This window comes from Peromyscus leucopus, chromosome 13, assembly GCF_004664715.2.
Source record: "Peromyscus leucopus breed LL Stock chromosome 13, UCI_PerLeu_2.1, whole genome shotgun sequence".
In the NCBI taxonomy this organism is placed as follows: domain Eukaryota; kingdom Metazoa; phylum Chordata; class Mammalia; order Rodentia; family Cricetidae; genus Peromyscus; species Peromyscus leucopus.
The window spans coordinates 4,071,226-4,089,160 of NC_051074.1; the positions used below are offsets into that span (position 1 = coordinate 4,071,226).

Consider the following 17,935-nt stretch of genomic DNA (forward strand, 5'->3'; position numbering starts at 1 on the left):
CTCCCCTTTGTCCCTCTGTGTCCCCGCATGTGCGAGCCCGCGTGCAGGTGTTAGCGTCATGTGAACGGAGACGGGGGCGTGTTGCTGGGCCGCGCCGTGCGCCTGGAGCGGTGGGTGGAAAGGGAACATGTGCACGCGTGGCCACGTGCGTGTGTTGTGCCAGGAGTGCACGCAGGGCACGGGGAGCTCCGGTTTCTACTTTCCAAGGAAGCGCTGGCGGCGGGGGGACTGGGGGCCAGGGAACTCCTGGCTCCTTGTGCTTCGGCCTGGAGGGGACTGGGGCCAGGGAAGCAGAGCTTGACCCAGGTTCATCCTGTTTCTTGAGGCCAACTGGGAAATGGTGGAGGACTGGCACTGGATGGGGTAGCAAAGGCTTTTGACCTTGACTCAGGCGGGAGGGGCCATATCCCAATCCTATGTCTTCACCCCTCCGGCAAGGCTCAGAATTTTCCTGTCTCCAACTGCACACATTCCTGGGACCTGGGGTTTGTGTAAATGTTCTCCCTGGGACTGTTCCTTTTCCAACTGACCCAGAAGTTGGGGAGCACTCTAGGATAGACTGGGGGAGGGGTGAAGTGGCGATGAGAGTGTCTGGTAGGCCAGGGTAGGAGCTACAGCCCTCTAGTTGCAGTGTGGCAAGGAGTCATCTCCTTGCAGGAATGCTGGAGGGTCTGTGACATGCGGGAAGATACCACAAAGCCGGCGGCTCAAACTCAAGGCCTGTTCTGGGTCGGGCATGGTGACACAGGCCTGAAACGCCAGTGCTTAGCAGGCCAAGGTGGGACTGTGAGTTTAAGGCCAATCTGGGCTATACTGGGAGGTGGTCTCAAGAAACAAAACCAACAGAAGGTCTGTTCTGACGTAGAACATCTTCTGGCAGATGCACACTGCACCAGACACTTCCCCAGGACAGAGGTGGGGTGGACACTCTGGGACAGAAAGAGGGATAAGCATGGGTGAGTCTGCAGGCCTGGGTAGCAGCAGCAGGTCTTGGGGAACCAGCTGCCACTGAAGGCACAGAGGAACATCCGAGGCCAGTGTCTGGACCAGGTAGGGAGCCTGGGTCCCAGGCTTGGAGTCAGATCCTCTGAAGGGCCACTGCTTACTGATACCCGAGGGTCTCTGTGGCGTTGTAAATGTGTACTTACGTTGCAGCAGGAAGAGTCCCCCATTCTCTCTGAGAGCCCTTTCCTGAGTCCCTCTGTGAGCAGAGGCCAAATCCATCCCCATTCTGAGACCTGATGTTAGCTGCACCCTCGGAAGTGTTGGCAGCTCCTCCTTGGGGAGAGGTTTCTCCTACTGGCCTGGAAGACTGCTCCTCCCTCCCAACCCAGAACCAGATGCCTCATTGCTGTGTGCATCAGGGTGATAAAGAATAGGCCTCCACCCCTTATTTTATACAGGATGCTTTTAATGCAGCCAAAAATGATATTTGCTTTTCTCAAAACCATGACCATAAAGGATGCAGTGACCAATTCATTCATTCTGCAAAACACCTGGGCTCCTTCAGGGGCCAGGAGATACAAGTGACATCTAGCCCTGCAAGGAGCCAGAGGCATGAACCCTCAGCCAAGCTCCGGGAGGCCTGCTGAGGGCAGGGCTTGGCCGTGCAAGAGGGGCTGGCAGAGGCACGGGGCGGGGCGGGCAGAGTCAGCGCTGCTGCCCACGCTCCCTCAGGCAGGGGCGGCCCATTGGTGTGCCTGGTAGACTCTTAACGCTTCCAAAGAGGGAAGGACGTGCAGTTCAGGGACCTGACCTGCCAGGACCCCCTGTGTGGGCCTCTTCCAGCTGCTGGAAGGTCGCTGGAGCATGCCCACGCTCTGCTAGCTCTGAGAGGCTGGAGAGGAGGTGGTGTAATACTGCTTAAATACTTAGCCTGTGGCCAGTGTGTATGCATGTGAATGGCCAGGACACGAGGGCCCCCACTGTGTGGGCAGGGGCAGTGCAGGCCCAAGCCACTCTTGCTGCCTGGGAAGGCACTGACCTTTCCTCCCTAAGACTCTGTGTCTGTCAGGGTTCTCTGCTGGGCCTGTTCCCCCACCCCCTGCCCACACCCCTCCTTCAGACTGATGCCTGAGCTTGGGTTCATTGCCGATTCCGGCTGCCCAACTTCCTGCGGTCCTTATTCTGACTGCGCTGAGGGTCCTCCATCTTATGTACTCGGAAACATTCCTTGAGGTTCTGGGAGCGGATCTTGGGGTTCAAGATCTCCTCTGTCATGGAACTTGGGAACCAGCCTCTCTCCTGGTCATGCAGGCGCTCACCAAAGATCCATCCTGCAAAGGAGGCAACAGGGTCAAGGTGAGGCAAGGCTGGGCCTTCCCTGGCTAGGGTTCCACTCTGTATGGGAAGCAAGGATTGAGCCATACTCAAGATTTCAGCATTTCCCAAAGGGCAGTGGCTTGGCACCCCACCTAAGCTTGGATTGCCCCTACAGTGTGCTAAGAAGCCCACGGAGTGTGAAGAACCAGGCTCCAGGCTCTCCCCCGAGGGGCTGCCTATTTCTGAACCTTCCAAGGCTGCCCCATACCAGGATAGGAGACTTGAAGGGCCACCCCTACAAGGCACCCAAGGGGTCAGTGTAGGAGACAGCTGACCACCAAGCCTGGACAGTGAGCTTACCATCTTGTTGGGCATATTCTCTCAGAATCTCACCCAGTTGCTGGGAGGTGGCCATTATAAACTGGGGACACTCTGAGTCCCCAAGTGCCCCGACCTCATTTCTCTGCTATCTCTCCTCTCCTAGAAGTCTTTGCCAGGTTTGCTGCTAAACAGCCTGTCCCTACCCAGGTCCGAGGAGTGCCTTCTGCAGGCTACCATGGGAGGGGTGTGAGGCCGTGGATTATGCTAGGGAAGGGCAGGGGGGTCCCTGAGACCCCCAGAGGGATGCTGTGGAGATCACTTGGTTTTCCACTCATGAACTGGAACAAAGGAGGGAACAGGAAGGAGCCTTTGTTCTCCTCTGGTATTTTGATTGTTTTCTCTTGTAACGACACTGGCATCTCACACTGCCCACGCCACTCATAAAGTTTCAGGGATCCTTCTGCCTCTGCCTCCTGAATGGTGGAATTAGAGATGTGTGCCATCATCCCCAGCTACTCCTGGGATCTTGATCAGGAACAGTTAATATACAAAAGTGGAGACTGCTGAACAAGAAAGGGAGCCACACTGGTTACATAGGGATTCAATTGGTCGGGGCTACAGAAAAACTCCATTTGGAGCCAATTCTGCAGGCAACCTACAGGGTGGGCAGGAACAGGGCTTCTTGGCCTGGTGGTCACAAGTGTCCCCAGAAGCTTGTGGCCAAATAGGCTGAGCTCAGGGTCAAGCCCCCTCTTAGGGGAGGGCTGAGGCCATAGGTGAGGCTGGGACAGAGACAGAGAACCACCCGAGAGGCCTGCTGGAAGGGGAAGGGGCATTGCAGCTCATGGGATGGAATGAAGGCCCAGAAATCTGAGGAATGGCTAACGGATGCTGGTCCCAGTGCTCAGGCAGGATGTCCTGGGTAGTGCCAGTGCCAGCGAGGATGCTGGGCTCTGCCTGCCCACCTGCCAACTGTGCCATCTGGTCTTACACCCAGGCTATAGTCCCTCCTCCCCAGAGAGGGACATGGTTGGCCATGTGGCCGAGTCCCCTGGGGGCCTCACCGTCTTCTGTCTTCTCCAGGATGTTCAGGATGTCTGCCAGCTCCAGCGTCAGCTCATCAGGCTGCTGGGCCACATACGGGTGCACACACTGGACCTGGGGACAGTCTGCAGGATGGGAGAGTGGTACGGTGTGTCCCCATCCCAGGTCCCACCCTGTCCCACATCCAGACAAGCAGGGACAACAGGCAGCCGTGCTGGGGACCAAGCAGCCAGCAGCAGGGGCTGAGTCCTAGCTAAAACAGGACCTGGCAGGACACATCAGAGAAGGGTCCCCCCTGAGCGGGAGGAGCTCGCATCCTAGGGAGCTGTGTTAGGCACCAGGAACACTAGGCAGAGGAAGGGAAGAATTCACTAGCTATGATGGGGCTCTCAGCCTAGAAGGAAGGGAGAACCTCTTGTTCTCAGGTGTGACCCAGTAAACAGCTTGGGGTGAGGACAGGCCAGCGGGCTGGGACAGTGACTTCTTCACAAGGTAGCCAGGCTCATGCTCCCTTGGGTTGTCTATGAGTTTTGGACAACTGGAAAAGCCAAAAGAACCCTGGAGTTTGGGTCCAATATCCTGCCACCTGACTCTTAAGACTCGGGGACTTCCATTTCTTCCTTAACCATCCAGTTTGAATGAAGCTTAGGCAGCCAGCGTAGACAGGCACTGAGCTCCTGGCTGGTGCCAAGATGGACTTCTGTGGGGGTAGAAGTGCCGTCCTACACGCAATCAAGGAACCCTGAAGCTGAGGCCCAGTGAGTCTTAGCCAAAGCCAACCGAGAGCCCCCTTTCTAAGTCATGGACTCACCCAGCAGCCGGGATGTGAAGGACACGAACTTGGTCCTCCTGTTGGGGGCCAGTGAAGTCATCCAGCGTTTCATCTCACTCCTGCATAGGAAGTGGACAGAGGGTGCCCCAACTGCAGAGCAAACAGACTCGGCCCTGCGGTGTGGACTCGGACGCCCACGCCAGCTACATTCTGAGTCTGGCTCCAGGATGGCTCAGTTAGCTGCACAGGGGATCCCTGCATATTACTCCCAGGGCAGGGGTTTGAAGCCTGACAGTGAGGAGCCATCCGTGAGGTCCTGAAAGCTAGTTCTCAAAGGTGTGTTACAACGAAGCCAAAGTCTCTCAGCTGCGGCAAAGCTGGGAATGTTATCACCATTTCCTGTCACCACTTCCTGTTCATCCCGTGAACTAGAACCTGGGGCCTCAGCAGGGCAGGGGACAGCTCCTGGTGGGGTGCGGTCAAGGGGCAGCTGAGCACAGAGGAGGTCAGGAGAAAGCCAGGGCTCCGTGGTCCACCAAGCAATTCCTACTGCCTCACATATCCCCGAGTGCCTGGGGCTGTGCTGTAGCTGTCCTGATTGCTCAGGCCCGGGAGAGTGAAGGACTGGAGGCCACACACAGAGTGAACAGAAGGAGGGGAGGGGCAGTGGCCCACGGGCAATCAGCTGTAAACATCCCATTTTACAAGAAGGACATGCTCTTCTGTTCACACACCAACCCAGGAACATGCAGCCACCCCGTGCCATCTACACCCCAACAGGAAGAGCCTGCAAAAGCCCTCTATCCAGGGTCCCCATGGGAAGGATGGGTGCCGAGTAGTGAGAGGTCAGCCTCCTACAGATGTGTGTTGAGGCCTGTTTTACCTGGGAAAGACCGACTTATCAGTGGCATTGGGTGTGGCTCATGGCACTGGACACTCACTGGGAGGATGCCTTCAGCATGTAGGTGGCCTCCCGGTCATCTGCATTTTCCAGCAGTCGCAGGATGAACACGTTAGCCAACGTTTGGCCCTGGTCCTCCAGCTCCTCCACACGCAGCAGGCCCCTCGGGGCCGAGTCAAATACCTGGTACTTGTCTCTGGGGAACGACGAGCCACGGTGGACCGGTTGGTCTCAGGGGAACCTCTGGCTGGCTGGAAGAGCCAGCATCCGGCCCTAGCCACTCTTTACCCCCACCCCAGGAAAATCCCAGTGTGCCTGTCCCCTGCTCCTTAGAAGAACTCCCATCCTGGGGTGTGGCAGGGCAGCAGCCACTTTACTGAGCTCAGTGTTAGGCACTGTGCAGGCTTTCTACATTTTCAGGAGGAAACTGAGGTTCAGGGAGGCTCCACTGTGGCCCAAAGCTGAGCAAGAGCAGAGCAGACCTTTGAAAACCTGACCCTCATGACTGCTCCACAACCCTGCACCATGGCCAGACCAAGGCTGGTCCTCGCCGGTGCCCGTCAGTGCCAGGCTCACCCAGGGATCTGCCGGCAGATCACCAGCAGGTCGTTGAAGAGGAAGAGGTAAATTTCTCTGAAGAGCTTCTTGGTCCGCAGGGTGCGGGAGGTCTTGGGGCCGGACATCTGCTGCAGTTCGCCTTGCTTCAGCAGCCACCGGGAGTGTGAAATGATGGGCACTGACTGGGAGAGAGGGGGCGTCACGTGGCATCCCCCCTGCCCCCTCGTGAGGGTCCTACAAACACCACAGCTGGAGTAAAGCTGTGAGATACGGTGCGCAAGGGCTGTGTGGGGTCACTGGGGTCACTGTACCACCACCAGAGTCCTGGCAGCCAAACAGCAGTCGGCGTGAATTTGCTTGTGTGTGTGTGCGCGCGCGTGGTCATCATCCCATTAAGCTCAGCTTGCTTAATGTAGCCGAAGAGGTCAAGTTCATAGAGGAAAGGATGTACTGGTGCTCATGGGATAAATAGGTCATGCCTGCAGATAGATGATGTTCTCAGGAATAGGAGCTGGGCACTCTTGCCCAAGAAGTATCAGAAGACCCCTCACATCCTTCATGTGGGCTCAGCTCCCAAACCCTGACCTCTGACCTCTGGGATCCTTTTATTTTTGCTCATGCTAGACAAGTACCGTCCTCCTGAGCTACATGCCCAGCATTCTGGGGCTACCAGTAGGCACCCTGTGCCAACATCCAAGTCACCAGAAACCTGGAGAAAGGAAGTAACTTGCGAATCTCTCGGCACTGGGAATCCCTCGAACAGTCCCTATCCCCATAATGGACTGCTCAGGATCGCCTGTGTGGTAGCCTGTCAGATTCACACAGGCAGGCAGCTGTGGGCCTGCCCACACAGCTCTCAGAGGACAAACCTGGGCAGAGTGATCACGCATGACAGCTGGCTTCCTCCACTAGGGAGGGCGGAGGGGTTCAGGCTGGACCACCTACACTTCTGGGCAGGGTGTGACTGTCATGGCTGGGCACAGGCTGACCCAGGTCCTGCAGACTCACCTTGATCTTGAACTCCATCTTCTTCTGAATGCTGATCATCTGTTCCGTGCGGCTCATCTTCCGGACACCCTCGTTACATGCCTTCACCACCTGGAAGAGGGAGGACATGTCGGGCCAGGTGTCCCCAGCTACCACTGGGACCAGCATGTCCAGGAGCTGACACTGACTGGCCAGCCTCACGTTCCTTCTTCCCCACAGTCTGGAACCAAGTGGGACACCCTGTGGGTTCTGGGGAACAATTTAGGGCCTTGTCCTTGACTTAGAAAGTCAACATCCCAGACCAAGAGGAGATGGCCTTTCTTATCAGCTAGATTGGAAAGGAAAGGCTCCTCCAGGTTGACCTCTCACCGACAGGGGGTGCACCAGGAACCAACAAGCCAATAACGCTGCATTTCCCTAGACTTCCGGGCCTCCATCTTCAGAAGCAGACCCTGAAATGGCTCACGGGGACTAGGGCAGAGCCTGGCCTGAGGCAGGTGATTGGTCAGCATCTGTGAAAACGTGCAGAGCCCAAAGAAGCGACTACAAGGATGTTCTCTTCTAGAGTGAGAAAATCTGTCACCAACTTAAACAGTAATGACCAAAGCATAGTATATCCCTGTACCCAAGGGCTCTGAAATCGTTAACATGTACTCAGCTGAAGAGCAGAGGCTGTGCTTTAGACACAGTCTCTGTTTGTAAAAAGCATGGTGGCAGCGTGCATGCGTGCATGCATGCGTGGTGTATATGTATGTATGTGTATGTGCATGCAGGCATCTGTTCAGGAGTGCTGGCCAAAGCGTGTTGAAAGGGAGTGTGGGTAGTCAAACATTTTTGTGCTCATTTTCTGAATTTTGTTGTATTTGATCAATTACTTTTATGAATGAGGAAAAATAAGCCCTTTAAAAGAAAAGTCAACAAGAGAAACAGAGTGTCTTTTTCATCAAAAGGAAAAGAGAGACAAAGGCAGAGAAGGTCTTAAAATAGGAAACACACACTGGCCCTGGCTGACCTCTGGGACACCCCTCTGGGGCTGGCAGGCCTCTCACAGGTCAGAGGGGTCCACCAGACGCATCCAGGGCATCGCTGCCCAGTAAGGGCTAGAAGGAACTCCTATGGATCATTGCTATGAGCCAAGTGCCCAAGACGGCACTTGAAGGGCACACAGGCTAGAGAAAGCTGCTGATGCCTACACAACCATCCCCACCACAGGAGTCTTCTCCAAGGACCAGGGGTGGGGAGACACTCCTGGACAGGGCTCTGGGTCAGGGTCTATCCCAATATAACCTGGATCCTGGAGGATGGGTTGGAGCAGTGGGCTGCAGCAGGCCTGGGATTGCCAGGCAGGCGCCTCCATATCCGCCCTGGGCACACTAACAGAGCGTCGTGAAGGGGTCAGGTGGTGTGGAGAGGGCTCTGATGAAGCCAGTGGGTGTGACTGTTCTTCCGGCCCCAGTGACTCTTCAGGATTGCAACCGTCAACCTCAGAATAACTAGAGTGCTAAGAGGACGTCAGTGGTTCTCTGGGACACACAGGAGGAAGCGACTCACCATTTCTAGCTCCTTGTGGGCATCCAAGGCGGTGCTCTCGCGCTCAGACCTCTCTTCTACTCTCTTCAGAATGTTCTGAAGGCAGGGCGGAGCTTCGTTACTTCATCTCTTCCCACATCCCCTGCCCCGCCCTCCCTGGCAGCGGCATCATCTCTCAAGCACAGTTTTCACAGATGCGACACCCAGAACCCTGCACTGGATGGACCACGGCACCAGATCCTCAGCCAGGTCAGGGACAGATGCCTTGGCCCAGGATGACAATGGGCAGTTGAAGCCTCACAGGACAGGTCCTGGGGGCCTGTAGATACTCTGTGTCAACACAGAGCCGGGTCCATCAGGAGCAAAGCGCAGAGGCGGTGTGAAGCAGCGGCCCTGGTCCCCAGGCCGGGCTAAGGGCTAGCTTTGTCCCCAGTGAGACATGATGTTTACACAGGGCACCGCATCCCCCTCCCTTCCTTCTGGGATGGTCACCGGAGACCGAGTCATGGTGGTCCCGAGGCTTTGCTGACTTGGGTCCTTATGGAAATGTCTTTTCTCCAATTCCTCAGTTTTTTTCCATTCAGTTACACTCACCTTGCTTCTCTCGCCCTCAGGCCAAGTATAACCCTCTCCTCTGTCCACCCCTGCCCTCCTGCTCTCACTCTGTAGCAGCCACAATGAACCCTGACCAATGTCAACCTGATTCCCCCTTCCCCCCAGATCTGCTCCCCATGTCTCTGTATTCCTTCCCATCATGCTTCTTGAGCTCATGGCTGGCCCTTCTATGACGAATCTTGTTTCCCCAGGACCTTGGGCCAGTCAGCTTTCTGTACGTATAATGTTCTTTCTTCCAGATGTTGGCATGCTGGTTCCCTTAGGCTGAGCCTCAGGTTAAATCTTATCTTCCTTGACTCCTCCAGTTGGCAGTAGCCAGGCACTGTTGACTGGGCTAACTCGTCCCTAATCCTCACAGTGATGCCCACTTCCCGATTATATGTCTACTGACCTTTCCTTCTGGAATGAGAGCTGAGCCCCCATTGCTTGGAGTACCACAGGACTTGTTTAACAAATGGATTCCCTAAAATACCAGCAGGGAGCTGGAGGGAGAGAGGGCCTGGGCAGGGGAGGCCTGCAGAGCCCAGGGCACTGTTAGGAGTCACACCTGGACCAGCAGCTTGAGTCTTGTGATCCTCTGGAAGGGCAAGATGAGGAAGGAGGAGAAGGGCAGGCCCTTGCATTTGGGGTCCAGCTCCAGCTGTGCGATCAGCTCCCGAAAACTCGCCTTCTCCTGTCTGAAGATCCAGACACAGGGGACTGTCTCTGAGCTCAGGGCCTGGAGGTGTGAACAGGAGATGCCCCCCCCCACCCACACACAGCCTCCCGGAGGCCAGACAAACCACAGGCACATGCTGAGATCTACCTCCCTCTCCTGCTCCCTCCCCCTCCTCATTATTTTTAATGGAAAATAAACCGTTCATGTGAACGTCAAATAACAATAGTGGTTCCATATGCCGGGCCATGAAGACTTGGCAAAACATGATTTGTGTGGGAGGGGTAAGAATCTCATTGTAGCCAAGGTTATGAATCAGACATACAATTAGATGACTTCACCCAGCAGGAAGCCGTGGCAAGGTAAACCCACGTAGTGATGCAGCGATGGAGACCGCAGCAGGCGCGGGGCACCTGCCAGGGGAGCCTGGGCTATTTTTGACAGGTGGGCTTGGCCACGTGGCACAGTGCTGCTGAAGGCCAGAGACGTACGGCCCCGTGGCAGTGGCCAGAGACGTACTGCAGGGCAGCACCATGCACCCACTTCTAGTGGGGCCGGGGGTCTGCATGCCCAGGGCAATGGTAACCAGCTACCTGGGAGATTCTTGCAAACTGCAAGACAGGAACACCTATTCTGCTTGTCTTTTGATCTGAAAAATAGCATTTCCGATTCCCTCCACTTTTTTCCAACAGTTACTGGAAAGCACTCAAATGCCGGGATGCTCGAACTTTAAAATGTCCACTTTAACCTTGTGGCTTGATAGAAAAGCCATCAAAATCCAGACACTATTTGAACAGAGGACATGCAGCACACAGAAACCGTCCTGACATATCACCTACAATAGAGCCTAGAAGCCATGGGGATCTCTCTGTCACAAATGACTGCTCTAGAAACTCCCTTGGGGCCAGCTGCGGTATTGCTTCTTGGCGACTGTCACAGAACTGCCACCTTTGACCCCTGAGCTTCTCATCATAGGACCTGCTGCCATGCGCCAGGCAGAGCTTGCCAGCCCCCTCAGGCAACTTGTGTGGATTTAGTTGTCCTACTGAGGTCCCTAACCTTGCCTGTCTTCTCAGGGCATTCCAGAGACCCCCAAGCCTGTGACTGGGACTGCAAACCTGGTCTTGCTTCCCCAGTGTAGGTGCCTTACTGGAGAGTCTTTTATTTTTACATGGGTGGGTACCACAAGAAAAGCCCTTCGCCGTGGCGCAAAGCAAGGTCATGAAGCGGGAGGCTGGCTTCCAGCTGACAGGTATCACTAGCCTTCCTGCTCACCTTTGCCTTTCACACTACTTCACATCCACATTTCCAATGTTCTGGACCTTGGATCATTCCTGTGGCTACACAGTCTTTCCTACAAGGCTTTACTTCTGGACACAGGTCTGGGGGCTTCAGCTGACTCTCCTGGAGTACAGGTGGATTCAAGGTTTCCTAGTGACATGATGATGCTCAAGGAACATGCTAGATTTGTATGCCATCACCAGCCTGGCCACTTCTGACTTAGTGTGCTCTCGGGGAATGCCCAGGCAAGGATGGCTGAGCCCAGGCAAGGTATACTCACAGGAGCTGCTTGTATGTCCTCTCCTGGTAGGTCTGGTTACTGACATAGGTGATGTAGACTGAGAAGTGGTCGGCTGCGTAGCGGTACACGATGTCGCACACATCCGAGATAACGATATTCTCCTCCATGCGGTGTTCCAGCTCCAGCAAAAACCTGCAAGAGGCAAAGTCTGGGCTGAAGGCACCTGGAAATCAGCTGCCTAAACAAACTAGCACACTCGCTGACAAGGTGGGTGGGCCTCTGCATGCTGGTGGCACATCTGGGCACAGTCGGGAACAGCTGTGTTTTTAGGTGGATGATATCATCAGGAGTATGTGGAGAGGGAGAAGGCACGAGGCTCATCTTTATCTCTTAAGCGTGTACTGATGTAACAGAATGGCAGCCAAGCCGTGCCTCACAATGGTCCCCTGGGTACCGGGAAAGGCAGGGATCGGATGGACCTAGACTGACCCCATGTCCATCATGAATTAAGCCAGCGGCCAACACATAGGGCTTGTAACATGATGTCTCTAGGTCTGTATTCTGGACTTTTTCAAATTAAAATTCAAGTTGATAGGTAAAAAGCAAGCTCAGAGATCTCACAGGTTGCTCTGGCCTCACTGAGCCATAGTTACTGGATAGGATGGTCACAGGTGTCAGGGGAGGGGGGCACAAATAAAAGAACAGGCAGATATCAGTGCAAAGGGGGTGACTGGAAGAGCATTTGGGCACAGAGTGACCCTCCACTGAAGGGGTGAGCTGCCTCTGCCACACCCTGCTTCATGTGAACGTGGAAAGTTGGCTGCCCAGGTTGCTGGGACGTTGCTCAGTGAGCCCTTTACAGGAATTCACTTCCTCCTTCTGGATCCAACTTCAGGAAACACAGATCGCACATCTTTTCCTGGACTGCTGGATGCCTCATGGGAGAGGAGAGGGAAGGAACAGTCTGGGCTCCATTGGCACTGGCCTGCAGGGACATTTAGGCCTGGGCACCTAAGGGTGAGCGGTCGCACCCAGATGACCTTGGAAATTGTCATGAGACCCCATACAGACTTGCCTGTGGGTTTCATGCCTAAGACTCAACTTACTATCACTCCAACCAGTTAGGGAGGGTCCTCCAACTCACAGCACCGTAAGGATGCACAGGGCTTGTGCATCACAGGAAGAGCTGGATTACAGGGGCATGTGGGGGGAGGGTTGGGGAGTGGGTACCACTGGCCAACGTGCTGGAGAAGATGGTGAGCCTTTGTACACTTGTGTGTGTAGGTCAGAAGTCACTCCTCAGGAGCCATCTGCCTAATTTTTTGAGACAATCTCTCATTAGTCTGGAGCTCACTAATTAGGCTAGACTGGCTAGTTGATCAGCCAGACCCAGTGATTCTCCTGTCTCCACATGCCCAGCACTGGAGATACAAGTGTGTCCCACTGCACCTGGCTTTTCATGTGGCTTCTGGGGATCAAACTCAAGTCTTTGTGCTTGCAAGACAAACACTTTACCCAATGAGCCGCCTCCCCAGTGCCTAGATGTACAACTTTATCCTACTCCTTTATGTAAAATCCAGAGCATTCAAAACACACCCTGGCATGGAGAAGGGATGGAGGAGGTCGGCCCACCAGGACTCACCGCTCACTGACAGCCATGACGTCCAGGACATTGGAAAAGAGGATGTGGGCCTCGGATGGGTGCAGGATCTTCTTCAGCCGCTCATTCTCCATGAAGTGTGACACCAGCAGGTTCAGGCTCTTATAGTAGGAGGCCTCGGAGGTGACCAGCTCAAACATGGCCTGTGCAGACACAGAAGGGGCCTTGTGGTTCCTGCTGAGAGCTGAGAATGCTGAGATGCAGAGGTACCGAGGCCCGTGGTGGCAGGTGTGTGGAAGGAGGCAACCCATCCCAGTGCGAAGAAGAAAGCCCTCCATTCTTGGGAAACTCACTGTCATAGCCTGCCACAAGGACACCTGGTGGCACTCTACGGACCCATAATAATATAGAAGGAAAAGCAGTATGAGAGGCAGGCCTTATGACAGAGCCCGATGATGGCAAAGATGACTCTCGCCCATGGTTATTGGTGTAGAGACAGGCAGGGCAACCATCAGGTGGCAGGACCCTGCCTGCCCTCATTTTACAGGAAACAGACCAAGATGCCCATCAGGAAGGGTGTGATTTTGGATGACTTTTATACTTTTTTAAAAATTATCTGCCGGGCGGTGGTGGCGCACGCCTTTAATCCCAGCACTCGGGAGGCAGAGCCAGGCGGATCTCTGTGAGTTCGAGGCCAGCCTGGGCTACCAAGTGAGCTCCAGGAAAGGTGCAAAGCTACACAGAGAAACCCTGTCTCTCGGAAAACCAAAAAAAAAAAAAAAAAAAATTATCTGAAAAATCCTAAGTAAGCCTCTATTATTTCTTTTATTTATTTCTTTTAGCATCTGGTTTTATATTGTAATCAAGAAAAGGATTTTCATTTTGAAAAAGAAAAAAAGAAACACAAAATCTACTAAGCCTTCGGGGCACCTATCAACATCGACTTACCAAAGTGATGAACTCAAAACAACCCAGCAGCAGGCCTGGCTAGCTTGCCTTTCGTGGTTATAAACTCTACCCTGAAACCAGAGGCAGCCAAGCCCACTGTCTGTCCAATCACTCTCCACTGTCTCTTGACCCGGGGCTGGTTCAGACGCCTGAAGAAGGGACAAGGTGACCCGCTGAACTGTTGACCCCGCAAAATCTATGTTTACACCCCGTTCTCCAGAACCGGCAACTGTGCCCCAGGGTGAAAATGGATCCTGGCAGCTGTGCTTGAATTGAAGGTCTTGAGGGGAGACCATTCCGGAGTCAGGGTGGGTCCTACCCGCAATGCTAGGTGTTTGGTTTTGTTTCTATTGCTGTGATGAAATATCCTGATAAAAGCAACTTCAAGAAAGGTTTAGTCAGCTTACACCTCCAGGTCACAGCACACCACTTTGAGGAAGTTGAGGCAGGAACTTAAAGCAGCTCGTCACCCCCACAGTCAAGAGCAGAGAGAGGATGAATCCCATCTACTTACTCACTCACTCTCTCCTCTTTTGTACAGTCCGGGACCCAAGCTCAGGCTATGGTACCATCAACTTCTGGTCTGGATCTTCCTAAGTTGATAGAGGATCAAACAACCCCCCACAGACACACTGACAGGCCACCCTGATCTAGACAGGCCAGGTGATTCTACATGGTATCAGTTGATGGTCAGAACTAACCATCATTCTAGATATCTCTCTAAAGGAAAGGAAAGGATGGAGGTGGGGACCAGGGTGGTGCCTGGGCAGCCAGAGACTGGAAGGCTCCTTCTTGGGGCTGCTATTTGTCCCTAGAACACATGTGCCTGGGTGGTGGTGGCAGAGGTGGGCAATGAGTTTCCCATGCTGTCTCATTTAATCCTTGGGGTCTTCGAGAAGGAATATGTAGAAGCTCCCATTTCACCATAAGAACACAGATGCAAAGTGGTGAACGACACCCTCAAAGTCATGTGATTTGATGATGTGAGAACCAGATTCAATCAGAGGGTTTTCCATGTTCTGGGCTCTGTTATGCCCGCTGGGCTGGGTCCCAGCCAAGCAGGGTAAACTGGGTGTTTCTAGTTACTTCTTTCCTGTGAAGCCCTGCCAACCAGTAAGCGTGATGAGGCCCTTTGAGACAAGGAATATATTTGTAAGTTGGAGATGTCCTGCAGGAACAATAAGAAAGCCTACATCACAGCCACAGCAGACCCCAGGCTCCTGGTCAGCACTTGACTTGAGGCAGTGCCCATAGGGTTGAGATGTCATGAGTTGTGGCCCTGGGACCACATGCTGGCTGGGAATTTGTCTTTGGTTTTCATAGTTGCCTGAAGCCAGCTCAGACAAGAAGGCCACATTGGGCTTGAAGTTTTCTGGAAGCTTCTCTGCCACAATCCTCTGTTAGGTTTAACTTCTCAAAAGAATGCCGAGATAACTGAGCACACGTAAATAGCCCAACCCACTACAGACAACTGTATCACAGACTGATATTCCCACACAGTAACGCAAGAGGCATGTCTGTCAGATGCCATGGCTCTAAGGGACACTGTCGGAGACACCTGAGACTACGCTTGCAAGTGCCCCCTCACTCTGCTGATGACAGCTTTTGTCCCAGTGACTGTGAGGACCAGTGTCTGGGGACATCTGGGCCTGGCTATGCTGTGGTTGACACCCAGCAGGCCTTGTCCTGAGTCCCAGCTGCTGCTGGCTGAGCCCATCCACTCCCCACCCCCCCTTCTTCTCCATTTGTAGGTGGTTAGTCATCTGTGAATTTTCCTTGGCCAGGATGCTTATCTTTATTTAGCATGTCACATTGTTGGCCACATCAGTGTGGCTGTCTTTTCCTTATCAATCTTGCTTCGACTCTCAGCTACTCCAGCCTTTACATGGCTGTACAGGGGAGATGAGGGACCCAGGGAGGAGCATGAGTGGTATAGTTTTTGCCCACCATGTGGAAGGCCCTCTATTTAATGATCTACAGTACAAACAAAACCCAAAACAAAACCTTAAAAGAAATAAGAGATGAGGGACCCAGGCCCTTGTGCTCCTCACTCAGGCGTCTGCTCAGCCATCTGCGCCCCACACACGCTGGGCACCGGCTGGTGTGGCACCAGGCTCTGGTGGTAATTACCGCCTCCCAGATGCAGCTACATCCCAGGGGAGCAGAGAAGGGCAGACTGATGACATCTCTCAGGGAACATCAGGTAGTGAGATGTGCCAGAGTGTGGTTAAAGAATGTATGTAGGCCAGGCAGTGGTGGCACAGGCCTTTAATCCCAGCACTTGGGAGGCAGAGGCAGGTGAATCTCTGAGTTTGAGGCCAGCCTGGTCTACAGAGTGAGTTCTAGGACAGCCAGGCTGCACAGAGAAACCCTGTCTTGAAAAACCAAAACACACACACACAAACACACACACACACACACACACACACACACACACATAAACACACACACACACATAAACACACACACACACACATAAACACACACACACACACACATACACACACACTCTCTCACACACATATAAACACACACACACACACACATACACACACACACACACACACACATAAACACACACACACACATACACACACACATACACACACACACATAAACACACACACACACATATAAACACACACACACACACACACACACACACACACACACACACAGTATATATAGATGAAGTTTCAATGTGAGCTGTCTACCCACCCCCAGCTCATATGTTGACAGTTGGTCCTCAACTGCTATTTTAGGAGATGGTGGGAACTTGAGGACATGAGGCTTAGCTGGAGAAGTAGGTCACTGGGGGTGGTCACTCCCTGTCCTAGCCTCTTCCCGTCTCTCCCTGTTTTCTGTCCAGTGTGAGGTGAGCCGCCTTGCTTCAACACAGACACTTCCTGCCATGGTATTCAGCCTGACCCTTAGCCCACAGCCGGCTATGGGCTAGACCCTCTGGAACCGAGTCAGAATAAATTCCCCCTCCTCCTCCTGTGAGACAGGGCCTCTCTATGTAGGCCTGGCTGTCCTGGAACTTGCGATGTAGACCAGGCTGGCATTGAACTCACAGAGATCCGACTGCCTCTGCCTCCTGAGTGCTGGGATTAAAGGTGTGCACCCCTATGCTGGATTCTTTACTTCTTCTCAGTTAGCCCATCACATTCAAGAAAAAGTGATGTGCGTGTGTGTGCGTGTGTGTTCATGTGAATGTGTATTTGAGTGAGTAGCTGAGAGTGTGAGCATGTGGTTGTGTGAATGAATATATATATATATGGATGTGTTTGTGAGTCTGTATAGTGTGTGTATGTGTGGAGAGAGAGAGAACAAAACCTCTTTGCAGCTGTTGCTACAGTTCGTGAATTAGTACCACCATCGCATCCCTTTTGTTAGCCTGGCTGCTGGATGGCATCCTCAGAGAACACCCAGTGAGACTGACCCAAATTTTATGAATCACAGCTTGGTCCCCCAGTGGTGTTCTTAGATCTCCACTCTTCCATTTGTTAGCTGCCAAGAACCATGAGAATCACAGGACGCCCTGCATGGGTCCTTTGTGCAGGCTAAGAGCTGGCTGATGCGCTGTTTCCTGGAAGGCTGGTCCAGGTGGCCCTGCCATTGGTGAAGGCGGTGACAGGTCTGCTTGCCGTGCGCAGCTGGGCTGCAACAATACATTGGCCTTGGGTGGTCAGTGGCAACTGTTAATCTTACTAGAGGAGATGGCAGCTTGGGCTCCTTGGGCAGTAGCTGTGAGCAGTGATGGACGGTCAGACATAAAGCGTAGCCTGGGGCCCAGCCTGCCACAGAACATGGACAAACAACCTGGACATGACTGCCCACAATCTGGGCACTGCTTTATCCAAGGATAGAAAAGCACTCTGGGTCTGTCCCAGGAGGCGAAGTTGGGTCTGAGTGGCAAAGGATGACAAGAAAGCTCCATTCCCGGGGATGTCAATGCCCATTCAGAGCGACACTGGGCACACGGGGAAGGAGGGGTAGGATGCTGGGGAGGGGGCTCAGAACACGGGAAGGTGGTGACTCTCCATGAGTTACGGTCCCTACTGAAGAGATTCAGTGAGGCCATAAGGTTCCTGGAAAGGGTGAGGGAGGTGTGTACCTGCTCTGGAGCGTGCGCGCACACACACACACACACACACACACACGACACCACACACACACACACACACACACACCAGCTTTCCCTGCCAGGCTGTGAGAAG

The 17,935-nt window shown here is 53.7% G+C and overlaps 1 protein-coding gene across 3 annotated transcripts in view; it reads right to left on the reverse strand.

The window, feature by feature from the left end:
• Positions 1-1,389: 1,389 nt before the first annotated feature.
• The window catches only part of Ngef (neuronal guanine nucleotide exchange factor), a 99,644-nt gene continuing 83,098 nt past the window's right edge, over positions 1,390-17,935 (reverse strand). For 2 of the 3 annotated variants that reach the window (XM_037210067.1, XM_028876267.1), the window contains 10 exons: positions 12,810-12,970; positions 11,207-11,359; positions 9,538-9,667; positions 8,397-8,471; positions 6,867-6,956; positions 5,877-6,040; positions 5,341-5,496; positions 4,439-4,518; positions 3,648-3,752; positions 1,390-2,276 (listed from right to left, as the gene is read on the reverse strand). In XM_037210067.1, coding sequence (XP_037065962.1) covers positions 2,086-2,276; positions 3,648-3,752; positions 4,439-4,518; positions 5,341-5,496; positions 5,877-6,040; positions 6,867-6,956; positions 8,397-8,471; positions 9,538-9,667; positions 11,207-11,359; positions 12,810-12,970 — 1,305 coding nt within the window. In that variant the 3' untranslated portion in view covers positions 1,390-2,085. The remainder of the gene's footprint in view (positions 2,277-3,647; positions 3,753-4,438; positions 4,519-5,340; positions 5,497-5,876; positions 6,041-6,866; positions 6,957-8,396; positions 8,472-9,537; positions 9,668-11,206; positions 11,360-12,809; positions 12,971-17,935) is intronic. The other variant, XM_037210066.1, reaches the window with a different exon arrangement.